Here is a 21076-nt window from a genome sequence, read left to right on the forward strand (position 1 = left end):
TATGGAGTCCCTGCAAGCAGCAAGATACTGCCATTTGGACAGCCTTTCTTTCAAAGGCTAGCAACCAAACAATAACATGTAGACAGTAATGTGGTGGGCATAATAACAGGTAACATAACTTATTGTAGAAGTGCATGACAGCAAGTCACAAATAATCCTGCAAAGCTGTATCTTCACTGATAAGGTAATATATGAACATCCATACACCATAATATCAAAATCTATTTTAATTTTCAATTAAACATTATAATATCAGGACACCAAGCAAGTTTCTTAAAGCTGACAGAAATAAAGCATTCTAGATGGACTAAACCCAAGGAATGTTATAATGATAAAGACAACTATCAGACTTAGGTTCCTTTGATTATCCAAATAAGTGCATGGATTAAGAGAAGCTGTGGTCAATAGGTAGAAATAGCATGGATTAAGTGAAGGTATGGTCAACAGGCAGATATAGCATGGATTAAGTGAAGGTATGGTCAACAGGCAGATATAGCATGGATTAAGTGAAGGTATGGTCAACAGGCAGATATAGCATGGATTAAGCAAAGGTATGGTCAATAAGCAGCAACATCATCAATTAACTGAAGGTGTGGTAAATTGATAGCAATAGCATGGATTAACTGAAGGTGTGGTAAATTGATAGCAATAGCATGGATTAACTGAAGGTGTGGTCAACTGGCAGCAATAGCATGGATTACGTGAACATGTGGTCAATAGGCAGCAATGCATTGGATTAAGGGATGGTGTGGTCAATAGGCAGCAATATCATGGAGTAACTGAAGGCGTGGTCAACAGGGCAGCAATAAAGACAGCTGACCTGCTTCACAACTTGTGATTACTCACATTCTCAGTTAAGTCCATTCTTGTTTTAGATAAATTGTTAAAACACGTATGTGGGTTATTATCTATGTTTTTCCTTTATCAGAATGCCAGACCAAGTTTATATTCATTTGTGTCAAAGCAGTCAACATCTCTGACATACAAGCTGGACAAGATTTTTCCTTATAACCTCACACTGGTCATAGCTGATCAGTTTTCATGGCTATTATAGAATTACAAAAATTGGTATTTCATAATTATTTTCCTGAAACACTACCTGTCATGCAAAAAATATTTTTTTTACTTCCAAACCCCCTTACATGGATGTGTTTTGAAAAACACAATTTTCACTAATCTTTAAAAAAAAACAAAGTTCAGTACATGCTCGTAATATGTAGCATGTATAAACAGTAAATAGTCCTGCTAACAGATCAATTTTACTCTGTAAAACTTTTAATCCTTTGGGCAGCTTATACAACAATTTAAAGGTAAAGAAGTCAGGTATAAACAAAACCATCATTTCACATATTACTTAACTGAAGTCTACTGTGTGGGAGCCTATTGTGCGAATTTGCATAGTGAAACAATCCAATTCATTTTAAGTTATAGGTTAATCAAAATGGTGCTAGATGCATATACAGAAGAAAAAAAATTATTAAACATTACTGCCTTGTACAAGAATCTTTAAGCTACCTGTATTGAAGATTATTAGCAATGTTTCCTTTGAAGTCAGATTTTACTCTATATATAAATTGCAAAGATCGACTATTTCACCTGTCAGAATAGTGTTCAAGTGATTCAGGTAGCAATAAGCTATTATCAAAAACAAGCAAAGCCTGGGAAAAATAAATTTCATAACTCCAGGCTGACAGAGTTTTACTTTGTAAGGCTCAGTGGGGGCACCTTTAATTCTCTGCACACACTGCAGTACTCAAAGAAATGGTTTTAGGGACAGGCCTCAGACTTGTGACTTAAATAACTCACACACCCTAACTGAAATTCCACAAGCACGCACTCCAATTTTCACATGACCAAAATTTCCCCTTTTTTATTACTGTCATGCAACATTGAACATTGATCATGATTTGCATTCTATACATGCAGCAAAATCCGACTTAAAAGAAACGATGCTGCTGTTGACAAACTTGTCGATAATGATACATTTGGCTTAAACATTCTAATTAAAGGTAATAATAAGTAATAACTTTTGTTCTTGTACATGCATCTAGCATTTCTTTGATTTACCTATAATGGGCTGTTCCACTTCCTGATCCTATCTATGCAAATTAGAACAATGGGCTTACCCATCACAGCCTTTAGACACATCTCACTAGCTACTGTCAGCCAATTAAGTAATATGTGAAATGGTGGATTATACCTGACCTCTTTTCCTTTAATAGCTGCTATTTAAACTACCAAAGGGATAGTTTTACATCAGCTCCAATCATGACTGTTTACCGTTTATACATGCTAGTAGCATCTAAGGGGCATATACTGAAAGTGATTGCTTGTTTTAAATTTTTTTTGTTTGAAGATAGCTGAAAATTGTATTTTCTCAAAACACGACTTTACCAGGGGGGTTTGGAAGACAAAATGATAATTTTAGCATGACTCACCAGGCTTCAATCTAATTAAAATCAGATTTCAATTTCACATAGGACAGTAGTGGTGACTGATTTAGACTGTGCAATGTTATGGCAGGTATGTCATCATCTTGAAAATATGTTTACATATTTCATCAGCACGATCAAAGTTTCCTCAGGCAAATTAATTTTTTTTTCAACCAGCCCAATGGACACTTGACTTAGTATACAGGATGGGCCTGATCTAAAATCAGAGGTGCCCTGGGTGTTGGGCCATTGGATTTTTTTAGCAATGACACACTGCAAAATAACATATTAATATATGTCATTATGGAGAGTATGACATCCATCAAAACTGAAGCAAAGTCCACCTGTATGTAACATATTCAACATGCAGAACTTAACATTCAGAATAGTACTTTGTATTAATAATTGTTATCTTAATCTTGTTAAAATATTATTATCTGACACATGCTCTTTGGGATGATCTTCGCCATGAAACAGACAATTGAAAGACAATGTTAATCGAACCCTAGTGTTTGCACAGCTGATTTGCTTGTGTTGATAAAGCATTAATACCAGAACTGGACAGGCATTTATTACTGTTGTTTTACGTGTTAAGCCTCCATTAAACTTGAAAATATTATTTCCCCTCCCCATTCCTTCAATGAAATTGTCAGTCCCAAAGTGATAGATATCCATAGAAACAAGCATATCTCATGATCGAACTGTATCAAACACAGTTCTGACAATGCTAATGTTATGGTCATCAAGGACAAATCAGTTCTGACCAGGATTCACTCATAGAATCCAGCTGGGCAGTTTGAACAACAGTACCATCAATTTACTAGTGAGTACAAAGATGAACACTTTAAATGACATCTGCAATACTTTCAGACCCTCTACTGAACTACTGAGAAATGGAAGAAAGCATATATTTTACCATCAATGGATTTTAAAGAAACCTGTGTTTCTGTTTTTATTTTATGTCGGTGTGGTTGTGATGTGTACGGTGATGATATTTGACAATGCTAATTCCACCAACTACTTTTTTGTAAGTATGTTAAATGCTTTGAAGAAAACAGACAAGTTATTTTTTCTTATTATGATTTGATTTTCCAATTAATTTCTACAGGCTTATATGCACTTTAGAAATGTGCACCGATCCCTAGCCCATCCCCCACCCCCACATCCCCTTGGGACCTCAACACACTTTTTGAGTTTTTAAAAAAAAAGTACTGTCTGAGAATATGGCAGGAATGGTTCACTAACTGTTTGTGAGCCATGGCAGCTCAGTCAGTATGGCAACAGTCTTGTAATCCATGGTTCACAGGTTAAAGACCCAGCAAGGCCAGCCTGGATTGGCTGTCTTGGTGTCTCCTTGAGAAATGTCCTTAGCTCCCATGTCCTCAGCATGATATAGCCAATAATGTGTCCATGAGTGTTGTTAAAACCAAGAAAAACAAAATCAAACCAGTTCCATATTTGTGGTAGTCAGCACCATGTCCGGAGTTGCATTACTGAGGTTGGTTCAAGCATTTTCAATGGAGTTGTTGTTGTAGGGTTTAACGCCATTTTTCAGCACAAGATAGGCTATACATGGCGGCCAGTATTAATGGTGGAGGAAGAACCCGGAAAACCCCAGAAAGAACCACCGACCCACGAGAAGCTACTGGCAAGCTTTCTCACATAACCACATTAGCCGAATCCGAGACTCGAACCGACGCAGACAGAGGTGAGATGGCAATGATCCGTAACGGTGAGCGCTTTAGACCACTCGGCCACTCGGGGCCCCCATTTTCAATGGAAAATATTAATTATCCTTTTCATTTTTTGGGACGACAATAATAACTGATATATAGATGTATATAATTTCTGCAACAGAGTTTGTTGTCTAAGAATCTTTATATTATGAAATGATCTTGATATTTGAACTTGTTCCAATCAGCAGTTTGTGTGTTATTATGAAATAGGTCATATTCATAAATAAATTTCTTGTGATAATTGACACTTTAATGTCTTTAATCCATAAATTGTGTTAATATGTGCAATATACAGATTTATTTTTCACATGTGAAAAAAAAGACTATAATAATATGAAAAATACAAGACTAATTTCTATCCATAGCTCATGCAGAGAATCTAAGTTGTTATTATATTTTGCATGTAAAATTTAGCCTGCAGACAAAGACATGTATCATATGTTACTAACCTTCCACCATTTTCGATTGCTGGGTGTAATGATTTTTTCCCTGGCAATGTCAGATCTGTTCCATGCCAGAGCTAATGCCAGCTGTGCTTCTGAATTGGATTTCTTAGCTGAAGATGTAGAAGATATATATAATTCATTTGAAGCAATATTGAATAATATCAAGATCAAAGTCTTCATGCTCTTAATCAAATGAAATACATTGACTTTTTTATGTTCAAGCAAACCAATTTTTGTGGTTTTATCACACTTTTTCGTTGGAACTTTATAAGGATTAGGAGAGGAGTCGTCGTCCCATCGGCATCTTCATCATTCCACTTCTGCAAGAATATTTATCCTGAGGGTTAGGATGACTAGTTTTTCATTGAATTTTACTATTTTGCAGATTCTTCTTCATCATGTTTTCAAGTTAGTAAAATATTACTATATTTTACATAATTTTATATGCTTGTGACCAATAAATACTGTTATATATATCTATAATGTGTGTTTAATTTTTTGTCCATGATTGGGTTTTTTGGAACTAATGCCTAGCTGACTGCTGCCAAGATGGCAAGAAGTACAGAGTACACAAGATCTCTACCTGAATCTTTGTTCAAAACTTGACCTATTGTTCATGAGTTAGTGGGTTTCCCCACAGGAAATCTTTTACACTGCAGAACAACTATATATATATATATATATATATATATATAGAGAGAGAGAGAGAGAGAGAGAGAGAGAGAGAAAGAGAAAGAGAGTAAACAAGTATTCACTCCTGATTTAAGATCAGTCTTTGGAATCATTTATTTGTGTTCAGATACAATTTGAGGGGAGCTATATATTCACATTGTTTAATGGAATAACTAAAGAGTTCACTGACTTTTTGGAACTAAAACACTACTCTGAGATTACCAAGAACTTGAAGGCTTTCTGAGTTACAGCACTTTGGTACATCAGGACATTAAAGATCATACTGGAATTCATTTGGAACATTCTATACTTTTGAACTTGTGACTGGATATTTAGGATTATCTGGGATTTAATACTGTCTCTTAAATGTTCACATTGTAACCCATACATAAATTTCTCATGGATTCCATATAGAATACTTCAAGAGTCCATATGGAAGAGACATGGACTGAAAAACTTATGGAATCAATTTATTCCATATCAATTCCATAAGTACTTCACAGCAAGTGAAAATTCCATATGAAATAAAGTTGAAACTTTAATCCATAAGCACTTTTTTCCATATGGAAAGCAGGCTCATGTATTATAGCATCATGGAAAATACTCTCTGAAGAATTAATAACGTGAACTATCTGATTCAAATAGAAATATTGGTGGGAGTTAGAGTACATGTATGTCTCAGTGTAGTTGATGTGGAAGGATGAATATATACCCATATAAATTTGAAGAAACACGTCAGTTTTCTTTAATTTATTTCCACAGATGTTTAAAAACAAAGACATGACCAAAAAATCAGAGAAAATGTAAACATGATCAGAAAATTAATATCTGGTAGTACAAGCATAAATGAATCTTTGGACTGAGAAAATTTGGTGCAAGGTGGATTTGGGGCTTGATCTGATGTGTATTCTTAAAAGTAATTTGTTTTGGCTTCCTATTAAAATATGCTCTACAAAAGTCAGACCCTAGTGAAAATGTGACTGAAATTTCTGACAAATCACTGAACATTTCTTGACATTCATTCAAATGTCCTTTTTCACTAAAATTATGGTATTTCAGGAGATTTTACCAAAATTTCTGAAAATATCAGTGGGAATTTGTGATTGAAATTTCACCGAGAGTTTGTCAAAAATTCTAAAAATATAGTGATATCTTGTGATTGTAATATCACTGACATTTCAGTAAAAAGTATCAATAAGATATAATAAAAATTTTTTTTCTTGTACAATTTGAATGATTTTCAGCAGTATTTATAATGCCTGTTTGTGATAGCTGTAATTGTATTGTTTATTTTGGGCACAATAACTTCTTTCCACATCTTTCTTTGTTATATTTCTTTATCAGATTTTGTTGTTGCATTTTTGTTTCACTTAAACTGGATTTAACTGCCCTCAAACAAATTTTCTTGTCTTCTGTTTTAAATCAGAATTTCGCTTTTCTCCTGACCTGAATCTGATTTTCCTCGATACAGACCCTTTCTTTAATATCGTCTCTGAAACTTTTTTTAAAATAATGCTCTATCTGGTCCCATTCCACAACAAGCTTTCTAATAAGTATTTGTTCCGTTATTACTTAAAGGATGATCGCTGTAAAGAGCTTTCTGATTGGTCAAAATGTTGTACTTTCCCAATGAATCATTGCGTAACAGAAACTGATGGAAATGCTAAACATGGCGATTCGAACTTTCGAGCCGGATACGTGATTGAATAACCATTTGAAAAATGTGCAGGAATGAGAATAGCTTGAATGCAATGTCGATGGGAACGTAAATGGTCAGTCTGTATGAAAACTGAACGCCAGGACAAGCATTTTGCTTTTTGTGCCATAAAGAGCTTCACAGTAGCGGCTAACATGCTAAATAGGGCAAGGAATTGAACCAGGATGATTTTGAAGTTATATAACTCAAAACTTATTAACTTCCAGAATGAATTTAAGGAGGACAACCTATAGATCATTGGTGGGAATTGTTGTGAAATACCCATGTCTATCAAAGATCGTCATATCTTTGCGGAATTTTCTTGGCCCACACGTAGAATCATCTTTCAATATTGTGAGACATTATTGTGTATATTATCAAAATATTCTAGGTGTGTTGGAATTCAGTGTAAAATAAGAGTAATTATATCATGATAAACATTTGTCACGGCTGCTTATGGAACAAGGACTAATTCAAGGGACCACAACATCATCATAGTTTGTACATTGATCAAAAATCAAATCTGCAGTACAACTTGTATATGCACAGGCATCTGTGAACACATAAACATATATAAAATATAAAATATTAATCTGCATTGAAAAATTCAACTGTGAAAATAATGCAAAATTACAGAAAAGCATCCATTTGAGACATAAAAAGAAGAAATGCTAGGAGCCTGCCATATATCACTTGTAAAATTCAACTGTGAAAATAATGCAAAATTACAGAAAAAAGCATCCATTTGAGACATGAAAAGAAGAAATGCAAGGAGCCTGCCATATATCACTTGTAGTCCTGGCATTTCTTCTTTTCATGCCTCAAATGGATGCTTTTCTGTAATTTTGCATTATTTTCACAGTTGAAATTTTCAATGCAGATTAATATTTTATATTTTATATATGTTTATGTGTTCACAGATGCCTGTGCATATATTCCAGACTTGATACTTTGATTTTTAAAATCACTTAATTATTTAGTGTCAAGCCAGATTCTTCACATCATTTTGTATATACTGTATATATTGTACATAACAGATAGAAGGCCTCAAGGTAGATTAGTTCTGTAACTAATTGAGTTACCTTCTCTAAATAAAGTTATTATTATTATTATTATTATTAACTCCCATATCTCTTACCTTGGATGTCATATAATTACAACATCTGTATTTTTTTTTTTCATGCACACTTAATATCACCTTGCTTAATAAAGTCCTGTTTAATTCATATCCATTATTATTTGAAACCTTCTGAAATGTCTGAAAAACTACTGAAACTTCAGTAAAATACTAAATAATGATCAAAATTTTAGTGAAATCTCACAAAAGTTTTAGTCAAATTTTTTGTGAAACCACAAATATTTCAGTGAAATTTTAGTGAGATCTCACCACAATTTCAATGAAAGTTTTGGTCAAAATATTTGTGAAATCTCACCAAACTTTTCAGTGAAATGAAAAAGACTTAAGTGATGCAATCATGGATTAGGTTTTGTATGCGAGAAAGAAAATGAGGACAAGAAAAAACTAAATCTTATTTGATAATGTCTGTCAAAATAACCCATTTGAACAACTATTGTGAATATTTATCATTGATTCCCAATAATGTCTAAGAATCATTAGGCAGTTTAATAGAAATCTGAAGCAGATTTTTTATGTTTAGTCAGAAAGCGCTTAATAAACTTGTCTGAAATCCACTTTAAGTATGCCTGGAAAATTTTGTACGGGATGGACTATTACCAAATTCCATATGAACTATTTACAAATTCCATATGGACTGTTGCCAAATTCCATATGGATTATTCACAAATTCCATATGGATTATTGCCAAATTCCATATGGAATTTTAATTTTATTCCATATGGACAACCTACATATCTCATGGACTAATTTGCATATTCCATGAGATTTTCCATACGGAGTACATAAGGAATCCACAACATTTCCATATGGATACACTGAAATCCATAAGAGTGGTTCAGCTATAGAATAAAAATGTCCATATGGATATTTCTGTAAAAGTATGTATGGATTCCATATCCAATCAATGTGGAAAATTTCATACAGGTACTTAGAGAAATAAATTGCTTGTTGTACTTAAACTGTTGGTTTCACTTTCTTTCTCTTACATATAATTTAAGACTTGGAATTATAACAATATAATAATACAAAAACAATGCTTTTAATTAAACATGATGCAACTTCATTACAAAATAAAAAAACATGACGAAAATTCAAGGTTACATGCTCTACAGCATGTTTGATAAAGATACTCGTTTTGGCTACTAACCTGGTTCTGCAGCTGGTCAAAATTCTTGTCACAAATTAGATTAAATTGGATTAGAATCAGAATAAAAACTCAAAATACTGAAAAATGATTTATATTCAGCACCCACTTTAACTAGTCTGCATGTATAACTTTCACTGAATGATCATGTTCATGAACTTGAATTTTACAACAGGCATGATCAAGTGCTCAGCATGCTGTATTACATCACTTCCATATTCTTCTAATGTTTGTAAAGTGGTTTTGATTGGTCAATTTTTCTGATCTGAAATGTTTTGAGGTTTGAAAAGATCTATCTGCTCTAACATTTTCCATCACATAACATCCACAATTTGCACCATAAAGCATGTGGCACAATTTTCTTTCAAAATACAGACTGGTCCACTAGCTAACTTATCAATATAATGAACCTAAATTGAAGAAACCTGTCTGTTTTCTTGGAAATGGGTCACATACAGTTGCTATATTAGCAATATTAGCAAATAAGGAAAGTAATCTTAAGCTATTCTTATCATCCTTTTAAGAATATTCTCAAATTTATATGAGTGGAATTAAAGAGATGATAATACAAATTACAAAAACAACTTTTTATTTTTATTTTTTATTGTACAAAAAAGCATAATCCATATACAGGTCAGTGTAATCATAATTTGGTGAGAAAAAAAATGTAATAATTATGCAAAAAGTGTAATGGTTGGTAGGTATGCTGATGTATACTATAGCTAATGAAAATAGGTCTTTCAAACCTGTCAGAGGTCAATGTATTTATTTATTCGTTGTGCACATGTGGTCTACCAAAGAACCATATATCTGTTAATCAAACTTGATCAAGATATCAACTGTTAACAGATCTGGCACCTACAATGGAGCTCACACAATTCTGTGAAACCACACACATCTTGGTTAGGGTTGAGTGAGAGTGGAGAAGATTAAGATAAACAAAACCTCCATCATTTCTCCATGCATCCTGTCAGAATTGCCGATAAACAAAACCTCCATCATTTCTCCATGCATCCTGTCAGAATTGCCGTTGCAGTTCATGTTGAATTTCTCTGCGCACCAATGTTTTCTCATGAACGAGGTCTGTATCAAATGGGTGTGGTTTACTGTGTATGATCCCTGCAAGCAAACTCTTGAGTGGTTCACAGAGAGAGAAAGACCAATTTAGCTACATCGTTATCAGCTGATTCTAACCATTTCCTAGTTTTAATGATGATAGTGTAATAGACAATGCCAAATCGAATTTAAATCAAGTTTTAGATAATATTACCATTTATATGGCAATGCATTGCAAACTGTATTAATACTACTGCTCTGGTGGCCTAGTGTATAGAGCGTCTGCCTCGGACGTGGGTTAAAAACCCCAGCCAAATCATACCAAAGACTTATAAATATGGTATTAACAGCTGCCTCGCCTGACGCTATGCATTAAGAGGTTAGTGCTAGGACTGGTCAACCTGGTGTCAGGATAATGTAACTGGGTTGGACATCATGCTACGAGTCTGCGGCATGATGCCCCAGTTCTAGACATCACTATAAACTGCCACAATGCATATTATGTAGCGATATGACTGAAAAATTGTTAAAGCTACATTAAAAATCCAAATTATACATACAAAATATTACTATATGTATTTTAATTTAGAAAAGGTTGATCAACGTTTTTTTCACAATAAGTTTAGGCTTTGACTTTATTCTGAACAAATTTACGCATTGCCTGCAGGAGAGACAAACCTTGTTGTGCTTCTCTTGTAGAGTGTAAATTTATCCTTTTGTTTGAACATGAAAAGTAATCCTGTGAGGTATGGACAGTTATATTCCAAAGAATGATTCTGCTTAGAAATACAAACAACAAGACAGAAAACACTCAATTTACAGTTAAATGTGAACGTCATTTTTAGTCCTTAAGCACAGTCACAAGGCTGAATATACATCTACACAACTTTCCAACTGGGAATTTTCTTGGTCTTTCATTCATTGCAAGATAAATTTGTGCCACTTAAAGCGTTTCACTAAACAACTCCAATTATGGTCCATCATTAAGAGTGGAAATTTGGTAATTGATCATAATTAATATGCCCACAATGTATGAAATGAAAAAATAATATGGAAACACTCAAATCTTAGATGCTCACAAATTTTAATTTGCAACAAATTTAAGGCATTCTGGATGGATGTATCCTACAAATTGTTCCTCCAAATTTCTCAATGTGTAGATTTATAATTGGTCAAAATATTAGATTTCAATTCTGAAGATTGACTAAAAATGCCAGCAGATCAAGCATCAAAATAGTAAAATTTAGTTATAATTAATAAGCATTTTAGCATTATTTTTTAAAACTAATAGCATTATTTTTTTAAACTAACCTTGGTAAAAAGATCTTCAAAACACAATCACAATCTTGAAAAATGTTCACGGCAGAAATATCTTTTTTGGCTCAGTGTGTGTGTGTGTGTGTGTGTGTATGAATTATTAATATTTCACACCAGTACTTTCATTTAAACTGTTTTATAACAATTACCAATTGGTCATATTTCATCCCAGATACATGTATATTCACAAACTTTTTGAAGACTGATGCCCATGTGCAAACAAAGAAATTAGCATGACACAAGCCATCAGCATGGCTTGTTTACTTTGCCATTAACGTGTTAATTTCTTGTGTGAACAGATAACATAAAAGCACAAACAAAGCTTTTCTACAGGTTTATTTTCTTTGCCATTATTTTGACCATAGACAATGGAATCGGGGTCAAAAGTGAACAGTGTCTTCTGTTTTTTGTTTGTTTGTATGAACTAGATTAATGTTATGATTATGTTACTGACATTTCCATAAGACTATTTTTTCTATGATGACAAAAATATTTTTATATTTTTCCCTAACAAGAACCAACAAATAATAAATTTGAAGCTGAGAGGAGTTAAATGTAGTTCTTTCCACCTTAGACTGAACATGTCCACCATCCATGTCCTCTGGTCAGGCAACCAGTACTAGTGTATTTAACCACTGACCAGTGATAAAGACCCAGTGAATGCTACTTTATATATTACTAGTAATTGTTACCCAGTATCTGATGTACAGGGACTGTCACCTGGTACCCACTGAATGATACTGGGTGACTGGTAAAAAAATGTCTTAATCAGTAACATTTATCTAATTCTTACCAAAAACACTGCTCACTGAGCAAAGATTTAACAAGCGGTAAAGATCTGATTGAGGAGTCTCTACAATTAATCTGATGAACAATCTTCCTTGATCTGTCAGCAGATCTACTAGATTGAGATGAAACCTTCTATTCCCTTGTACCAGGAAGACAGGACTAACTATCAGATGTTAGTGACTTTTCCCAAATAGAGCAAGCCAAGGATCTCTCCTTCATGTGAACTGACAAGTTCCACTTACCAGAAAGTGTCTGCAATCCTACCCTTACTGAACTAGGTAATTCTCAAACAGTTATGGAAAGAATCCCATCCCTATCTTATGGGAAATGGCCACTTCCCTAAAGCAGAAAGTGCCTTGGACCCCTCCTCCTAAAAATGCAAATGGGTCTTCCACTGATGAAGAGGATTAAGATCATTTCTGTCTCGGCTGAAAGACAATATCCTAAATGAATGAAACAAAGATATCAGACTGGGATCATATTTTTTCTAATTCTATATCTCTAATAAATAATTGGAGATGAGAATAATCTCCATGGACTGGGGACTAGTGCAAGCAACATGCAATACAATAAAAGCAGTCATTGTATTAATATTATTAAAACATCAATTACCTTTCATAAGTGCATACAGTATGGCTCTGTCAATGTCTTTTGTGTCTGCTTCATTCAGATTGAAAACATTAATCTGGAAAAAATAACAGAAATTGTCAATCTTTCTGCAACAATCTCTCAATAATTAGTATGCAACTTGACATTAAAGGCCTTCCAAACACCTTATGCAAGCTTGCATAAAAACAAGAGATACTTCCATAGCCCACCAGAGCACACCCTTTTATCACATACTTCTTCAATGTCTCCTCACTTACCCTTACCTTCTTCCTATCTTCCCCAAGTTGGGAAAAACCATGACCCAAGGGTCATCATTAAAGATGTGTAACAGACAAATGGATTGACAAACAAACATATGGGCAGACAATAGTATAGCACTATCACTATCCTCACACCTTAATACACTGCAATGGATATTCATGTATCATCCTATGTCCTTTGTTCTAATTAAATAGGCACCAGTCCGGACCTAAACAATGCACAAACAGTACAACTTCTTGAGCTGAACTCCTTGCTAGGATGGTAGTGGAGGAAATACAAAAAAAGAGAAACGACTAACAGATCAAAGATCAAACAAATGAGTTATACCTATCTGCACATTACTGAGACATACATGAGGTGCATATGAGCTAATAATTCTGGATATTAATAAGGTCTGGAGAAACAAGATGCAGTATCTATCCCATGATAAAACTAGGGGGTCAACCTTCAGGACTTGGCAGATGACCATATCCTTTACATTTGTCAAAAAGTGAGGGGTGGGTTTATCATTGGATAAATACAGTATGCAGTAACACCATGCACAAATGGGAAGCACTGAATGTGTGTGTGTGTGATTTGGAGTTTTAACATAGCTTTAACAATTTTTCAGTCATGTCGCTATGATGTCTGCAGTGTGGCAGTTTATAGTGATGTCTAGCACTGGGGCATCATGCCACAGACATGTAACATGATGTCCCACCTAGTCACATTATCCTGACACCAGGCTGACCAGTCCTAACACTAACCTCTTAATGCTGAGCTCCAAGCGAGGCAGCTGTTAGCACCATTTTTATAAGTCTTTGGTATGACTCTGCCAGGGATTGAACCCACAACCTCCCGCATCCGATGGGGACACTCTAACCACTAGGCCACCGGAGCAGTCTGGAAGCATCAAATAACATAAACCCAAAATTTGTAATAAGGAATTGTATGAAATAAGAAATTCCATTTATATGTTGTTAAGTTTAGATCCAGAAAGAGTCAAAATATGATTAAAAAGGACAAAGTAATCAGAAGCAGTAAAAGAAATGGTACTAATCCATAGACTTTGTCCTTTTTTACATAAATGCTTATAGACCATATTTATACCAATACAAAATGTTTTGGAAGTAATGGTTTCCAGTATTGGTTTAAGTGGCCAATGTGCAATTTTTCTAACATGTAAATTCAATGGCAAATCAATGAAAAATAATACCCATAAATCCAATACTTATAGATCTTTTCAAAACTTTGATACTGTTAAATTCCTGGAGGATCTGAAACAGATTCCATGGAATACAGTCCAAATCTTTGAAGATATTGATGATGTTTTAGGTACCTGAATGGACCTTTTCATAAACATGCCCCTTTAAAAAGACACAGGATAAAGAAAGACCACCAGCCAGGCTGGATCTCCCCAGAACTTTTAGATAAAATAAAGAAAATGGACCATCTAAAATCTGTAGGAAATCATGCTAAATATCGAAAAAAGTTCATAAAATGATACGTAAAGACAAGCAAGTACACCACAAAAAAAGTGCTGGATAGAAACAGAAATAACCCGAAAGCTATCTGGAGAGATTTTACAGAGTTTGGTGCAGGAAAATAGAAAGGTGAAAGTTTGTCTCTCAATCCTGAGGGCATTTATACTGATAATCCAACTGACATCTCAAATATTTTTAACACATTAACCCCTAGCGATCAGTTAATGTGGCAGGAGGTAGTAGCCTACTGCCGAGCTCTGTAGCATCATGGTCATGCAGGACACACTAAAGTGGGTGATATTATAAAAAGATAGACAGATGTAGCTCTACAATGATGCCAAATAATCTGAATATCTAGTTGCACTACAAAATACAGATAAAAAAATCTCATTTTTGACCCGACTTTTTTTAACCCAAAATTCGCCCATGGTTGGAATCCGATTTTGTGTCCGGATTTTATACTTTTTGGTCTCAAATGTAAGGCAAACTGGTATGAACTGCAAACAGACAGATGAGCCTTTGCAAAAAGTAGGATAAGATGGGATTTGGAATAAAGAGTGTTCTTGACACAAAAATAATGGCTCCATTTAGCACCAAAAAAAAAATACAATAAAATCAAGAACTCCAACATTTACCCTTCTGCTCATGCGTGAGTCAAATAGCCAATGAAAAATGATGTTTCTAGCACAACTAGGCAGTATGTTATTGAAAGATTACCTATGATTTGGTGTTTTCAGATCTATTCAGAAATAGCTTCCAAAATGTGCTTCTTACTCGATTTTCAGGCGAAAATGACAAAAACCTCCAGGGGTTAATGTGTTAATGACCTGTTTGTTCAAATTACTGAAGAACTTAAAGAATCCAAAACTTCATCTGATCATCTGAAACTCAAAAAGGTTTGGACTAAAAAAACTCCCTAACAATATAAAGTTTGAAATTCCTGAAATGAATCCTGAATTTGTGCTGAATTATTTTCAAAAAATGGATGATCATAAAACTACAGAGCGTGATCTGATTGGATCAAGGTTACTAAAGGCACCTTCAGCTGCGATAGTAGGATTAGTATAACTTTCATTTACAATTTAAGCATTAGGTCTAATAAATTTCCAGACATGGAAAACTGCCAAGGTAACACCAATGCATAAAGTTGGAACAAAAGATGATGTAAATAAGTGCAGACCCATCTCTATCCTATCTTGTCTTACCAAATGACAAGTAAAACATGTACACAATTCTTTTCTATTTGAACGCTTATAAAGGTTATAAAGGTTATTATCCATGATAACAGTCTGGCTTTTGACAAAACCTCTCATGCAAAACTGAACTCATGTATATGATTGATATATGGCTGAAAGTATTAGATACTGGAGAAATGGTAGGCACCATTACAGTTGATTTTCGTTAAGCTTTTGATCTTGTAGACCATGAAATTTTGCTTGAAAAACTAAAAATCTATCAACGCAAAGAAACCCCCTAAATTGATACAATTCTTACTTAACTGATATATTACTTAACCCTGGTAGTAGCTTTAAATGGTCAAATTTCTGAAAGTAAAAATAGTAATTGTGGCTGCTCAGGAAAATCAAAACATACATTCCAGTTCAATATAGAGTCATCTTATATAAAAGCCATATCTGGACTATTGTAATGTAATTTGGGGTAATACCTCTAATTCTGACATAGCAAAACTTTTTGACTCCTAAATAAGGCATCCCACACCAAAACTGCCTACCCTTCTGCACATGAGATTCTCACGTGAGATCTAACTCAGGTTAGTCTCATGTGCAATTTAACATGCAAATTAGGTAGAACTCACATGAGCAAATAGATTCTAATAAGAAAATCACATGTGCAGGAATTGTTAACAAGAGCAATATCTTGCTCACGTGAGCCACACCTTGCTCACGTGAGCCACACCTCGCTCACGTGAGCAAGATCTGCTCATGTGAGCAACATCTTGCTCACATGAGCCACACCTCGCTCATGTGAGCAAGATCTGCTCACGTGTGCGGCATCTTGCTCACATGAGCAAAAACAACAAAAAAACAACTATAGTATTTAGTTTTTATTGAATACATACATCTTTTACAAGAATTAAACAGAGTAAGATCAATATTCAAATCTAGTAATCATAATCATATAATCTGAGTTTGATTAGTGATCTTCTAATAAGGTAAGACAAATAGAGTATGAATGTATGTATGTATGTATGCATTTATGATGTATGTATGTATGTACCTGTTATATTAATACATCACATTTATTCTAAAAACTTTAAGGTCATAATGAAAGATACTGCTGGAAATTTGCTTCACATGAAGACCATTCTTCACTGTTCCAGAAAATTCAAAGCAAACAAAACGTGTAATTGACATTCCTGCTTCTGAATTTCATTATTTGCCAGTCTGCAACAATATTTTCACTTGGAGATTGTTCTCTTTGAATCAATGCACTTCCTGTTGACCACTGAATTTTTTAGCAGGCTCAGTTTTGAACTGTTGAAAAATGAAACCTGTAATGGAAATGAAAAAGTTGGTAGAAGTTTTTTTTCTGATCACAGCATTTGAGACATTCTGTAAGGTGGATTTTTGAAGATTTGTTTTACAATTGATAAAGGCAAAATACATAATTGTAGTTTGGATTAGATGGCACTTTATCACACTGTGAAAATAGGAGCCAACTGTTTTCCCAAGGGCACACTTACGCAGCCAACCCAGTCTGAAAATTCATCCTTTGGACTATGAGTCAAATTGCTCTACCAATAGAATCACCATAGTTCAGTAGCAAACATATAAACTGCATTGCTGATGAGATACCTGCAAGTCACGTTGCATATTCCAAATTTGACTACTTCTGGATAAAGATGCCAATGTGTACCCGGGTATTCTCCCATTGATAATAACCTGGGTAATAAAACGAACAATTGGGTACCCGTTAAATAAAAAGTGTTCACAGGGGCTCATATGGTTGCTTACAATTTACTTGTCATACGTGGTCTGTATAATAATACAATCCTTTCTCAAGTGACCTATTTAAGAATCAATGCTGATATTTCAAGCCTGACCATCCTAACTTCATGCCTGTCCATGGTTCATGTGCCAATTTTCTCAAGACTTAAAACACTGGTGACATAATTTAACTGGGTCAAATAAAATTAAGCACAATATGAATGTCTCAGACATTCATATTGTGCTTAATTTTATTTGACCCAACTTGGCTACTGTAACATGCACTTCTTATACCACCATGTTAGGCCAAAGAATGAATGAAATGGACAACTATACAGACTGAAATATAAAGATCAAAAAAAGTTTGCTACTTAATAACAGTTTTGAAAAAATCAAATAAAAATTAATGTATTGGTAACTTCTGCATGAATTTTACATCAAACAGTTCCAAGAAAACAGACAGGTTCTTGAATGTGAAACCATTTGCCCTAGATTCATTCTATTATGATACTACACACATAGCAGTCCAGCTTAAACAGAAAATAAATGGCATCAGATATCATTTTTAAAAAAAGAAGAAAAAACAACAACAAAAATAACCCGGGATGTATCAATGCAACTGATGAATGTTATGTAACTGAAAAATGTTAGAGAAAAGAGATTTTGTTAAACTTAAAACATGTTGCACTGGACCGTCGTTATGGGATGAACCATGGCAGGTTGAGGATAATACAACAATCAACATTTATGGACTTCATGACAATTCGTGAAAGTTACTGTAGACCTGTACACTAGTCGAAATGACTGTTATGCACAAATAATTTATCAATTTCTTTTGTGTCTATTCTCATCGATACTACTAATCCACACGAGTTCAGCTGATTTGTGACAAAAATTATAACTGCATATACATTTTGCATACAGTTTTCTGTAATAATGGCATGTAATTTATACTCTTGTTGTGCTCAGATTATGATTTTTGCCACTTATATTAGTAATAATTATGCTTACAGCTCTTTTTGGGGTTGGAACATGTGAACCCACAACAAAGCAGTTCAGCTTCACATTTAATACAATTTCCTTTCGATTGTATACTCTGGTAACCAATTGTTAGGAATGATGGGTACACATTAGAAATTTTAAAAATATTTACAAATCTACTTCTGGAACAGTCCTCTGGAAGATTTCTCCAAAACTTTTAGGATACATTTTTCCAAAATATGTACATTTGCAATATATAAAGAAATTTAAAATCTGGTTTCCAATTTTTATATTAAAAAAAAAAATGTATTGAGGGTTAAATTTTAGAGTATGAAATGCACATTTTATCATGTGTATTACATCAAAAGATTTGAAGCGTCTTATACATACCCTTTACTGGAGTCAGAATTTCCTCTAGCATGGCAATGGGGTTTTGTCTGACTTCTTCCTGTTATTGCTGTCAATGTTTTGCACTTCTTTTAAATGATTGCTAACTTTGTTGTGTTGATTAAATTTTGTGACCTTCATGAAGTTTAATCTGTAAAAAGATAAAAATTAGTATAATTGGTCATTTTTTTAAATCTATGCAGAACAGAAAGAATGCACTGAAATACCAATCAAAATATTTGACAGACAGGGCAAATGTCTTTTAGGAATAAAATCATGAATTAAGCTAATGCATTGGTTCTCAATCGTGTATGCTTGTCTTGATCCAACCAATCAGCAATACAATAATACGAAGAACATTTATGTTTGTACAAAATGTTTCAATCGGTAACGCTAGTGCTCCTCACTGAGGCGCCCGCATTATTATTGGGGGTGGGGGTAAGAGCCAGATATGGTTGCACAGTTGAATTGTGGAAGGCTTAAAATATTCGATGATAGTGTGGTGTATATATCATTTTTAGAAACAGGAGGTTGAATTATTATCTTTAAGTAAAATCTGAAACAAACCCTTGGCTCAATTTTAAATGACCATGCGAATTTATGCTTATGCTTATAATGTCGATGATTCAGGCTATCCACTTTGATCATTCTATATGCGAAAATTGTAAAAAGAAATGAGTAAAAGTAACTTACCTCTTTCTCGGCAAAGATCAAGTCTTTCATAATCCTTGAATCTTCCCTAACAGCACATCAACGTCTTCTGTTTTGTACTGGACATTAACATCAGTACCAACGTGGACATCTTTAGATGTTGGTGTTGGTTTCTATATTTTAATAATGTCCACACTCTTGCTGTCAGAATGTTTTAAGAGCAAACATGTTGCAGGAGAATATTAAATAACTTTCTTCATAAACAGCGTGGCCCTTGCTAAGAGAACATGGCCCGCGCGTAAATTTCTGTCTGTTCACTGTAGGTCAACATCCAGCATCTGCTGAGTTCATCTGAGGCGCCATAAAGGATAAATTATTAGTAAACATGTTGTTGTACGCATAGGGGATTGTATCATTGATTACAATATAAAATTCAGTCATACATGTAGTATACAAATAATACTTTTATTATTTTATACTGCTGTATGACTGACATTTAAAATGTAAGCAACGATGCGAGCCCTTCTGGTTTTACACTCCTTTATACACATGTACTTGGGTATTTCTTAACGTTATATTTTATATATCAAATAAATGCTATTTTATTATCTGATGTTTCATAAAAACTGAGCTATAAGTGAATTCATATCATTAATAAGTTAATTAATAAAGACCTAGTTAATTTTGATGTTTTTACAGTAGCTTGTGCCAAGCCATGCCCCATAGGACACTCTAATGGTTCTAACAAGCCGATTCTTCCACCATGTACTCTGATAACCTGGGTCACAGAAAAGTTAACGGAAACGTCAGTGATTTGTTTTGTGATTATTTCAATAGGAAACTTCTTTTATAAACTTTGAAATGACACGATCAGAACATTTAAAAGGCAGCAAATAAGCAAAATTTTCCATTGCCAAGAATATACACGTGTAAAACAGTGCGAAACAGCTACACAACCAAACACGACTGGATTAGGCAGTTTCTTGCGGATTTATTAAACTTTATGTACAGTACATGTTTTTTTATACTGATAATGTACATATGCATATGAAACGGGGTTGGGGTGAAACCTCGATAATAATTTGTCTAACATGTAACCTGTTCGATTGTTCAGTTGGCGTTTGAATTTTAGCAGACACTAGACAAAATGTTTAATGTTACCCCGCGTATTTCTTTGATACCAGACATTCAACGTCGGTGGTAAATGTTTTATTAAACACGTTAATATTATTAATCCTTTATGGTTTCTGCGTGGATTAAACATAGGCCATTTTATAGAATATGGGGAGGGGGGCGTCAAGCGCACGTACGCGGGGGGGGGGGGGGGCGTAAAAACGTATGCATGCGTAC

At 34.2% G+C, this 21076-nt stretch overlaps 1 protein-coding gene across 1 annotated transcript in view; it reads right to left on the minus strand.

Moving 5' to 3' along the window:
- The window catches only part of LOC149803618 (transient receptor potential cation channel subfamily M member-like 2), a 185715-nt gene that overhangs the window by 120216 nt on the left and 44423 nt on the right, over window positions 1-21076 (minus strand). The window contains exons 8-9 of the mRNA XM_089953967.1: window positions 13039-13111; window positions 4618-4724 (exon numbers count right to left, since the gene is read on the minus strand). Of these exons, the coding sequence (XP_089810093.1) occupies window positions 4618-4724; window positions 13039-13111 (180 nt within the window). The remainder of the gene's footprint in view (window positions 1-4617; window positions 4725-13038; window positions 13112-21076) is intronic.

This window comes from Sinohyriopsis cumingii, chromosome 3 (genome assembly GCF_028554795.1).
Source record: "Sinohyriopsis cumingii isolate HCF-2022 chromosome 3, ASM2855479v2, whole genome shotgun sequence".
Taxonomy (NCBI): Eukaryota; Metazoa; Mollusca; class Bivalvia; order Unionida; family Unionidae; genus Sinohyriopsis; species Sinohyriopsis cumingii.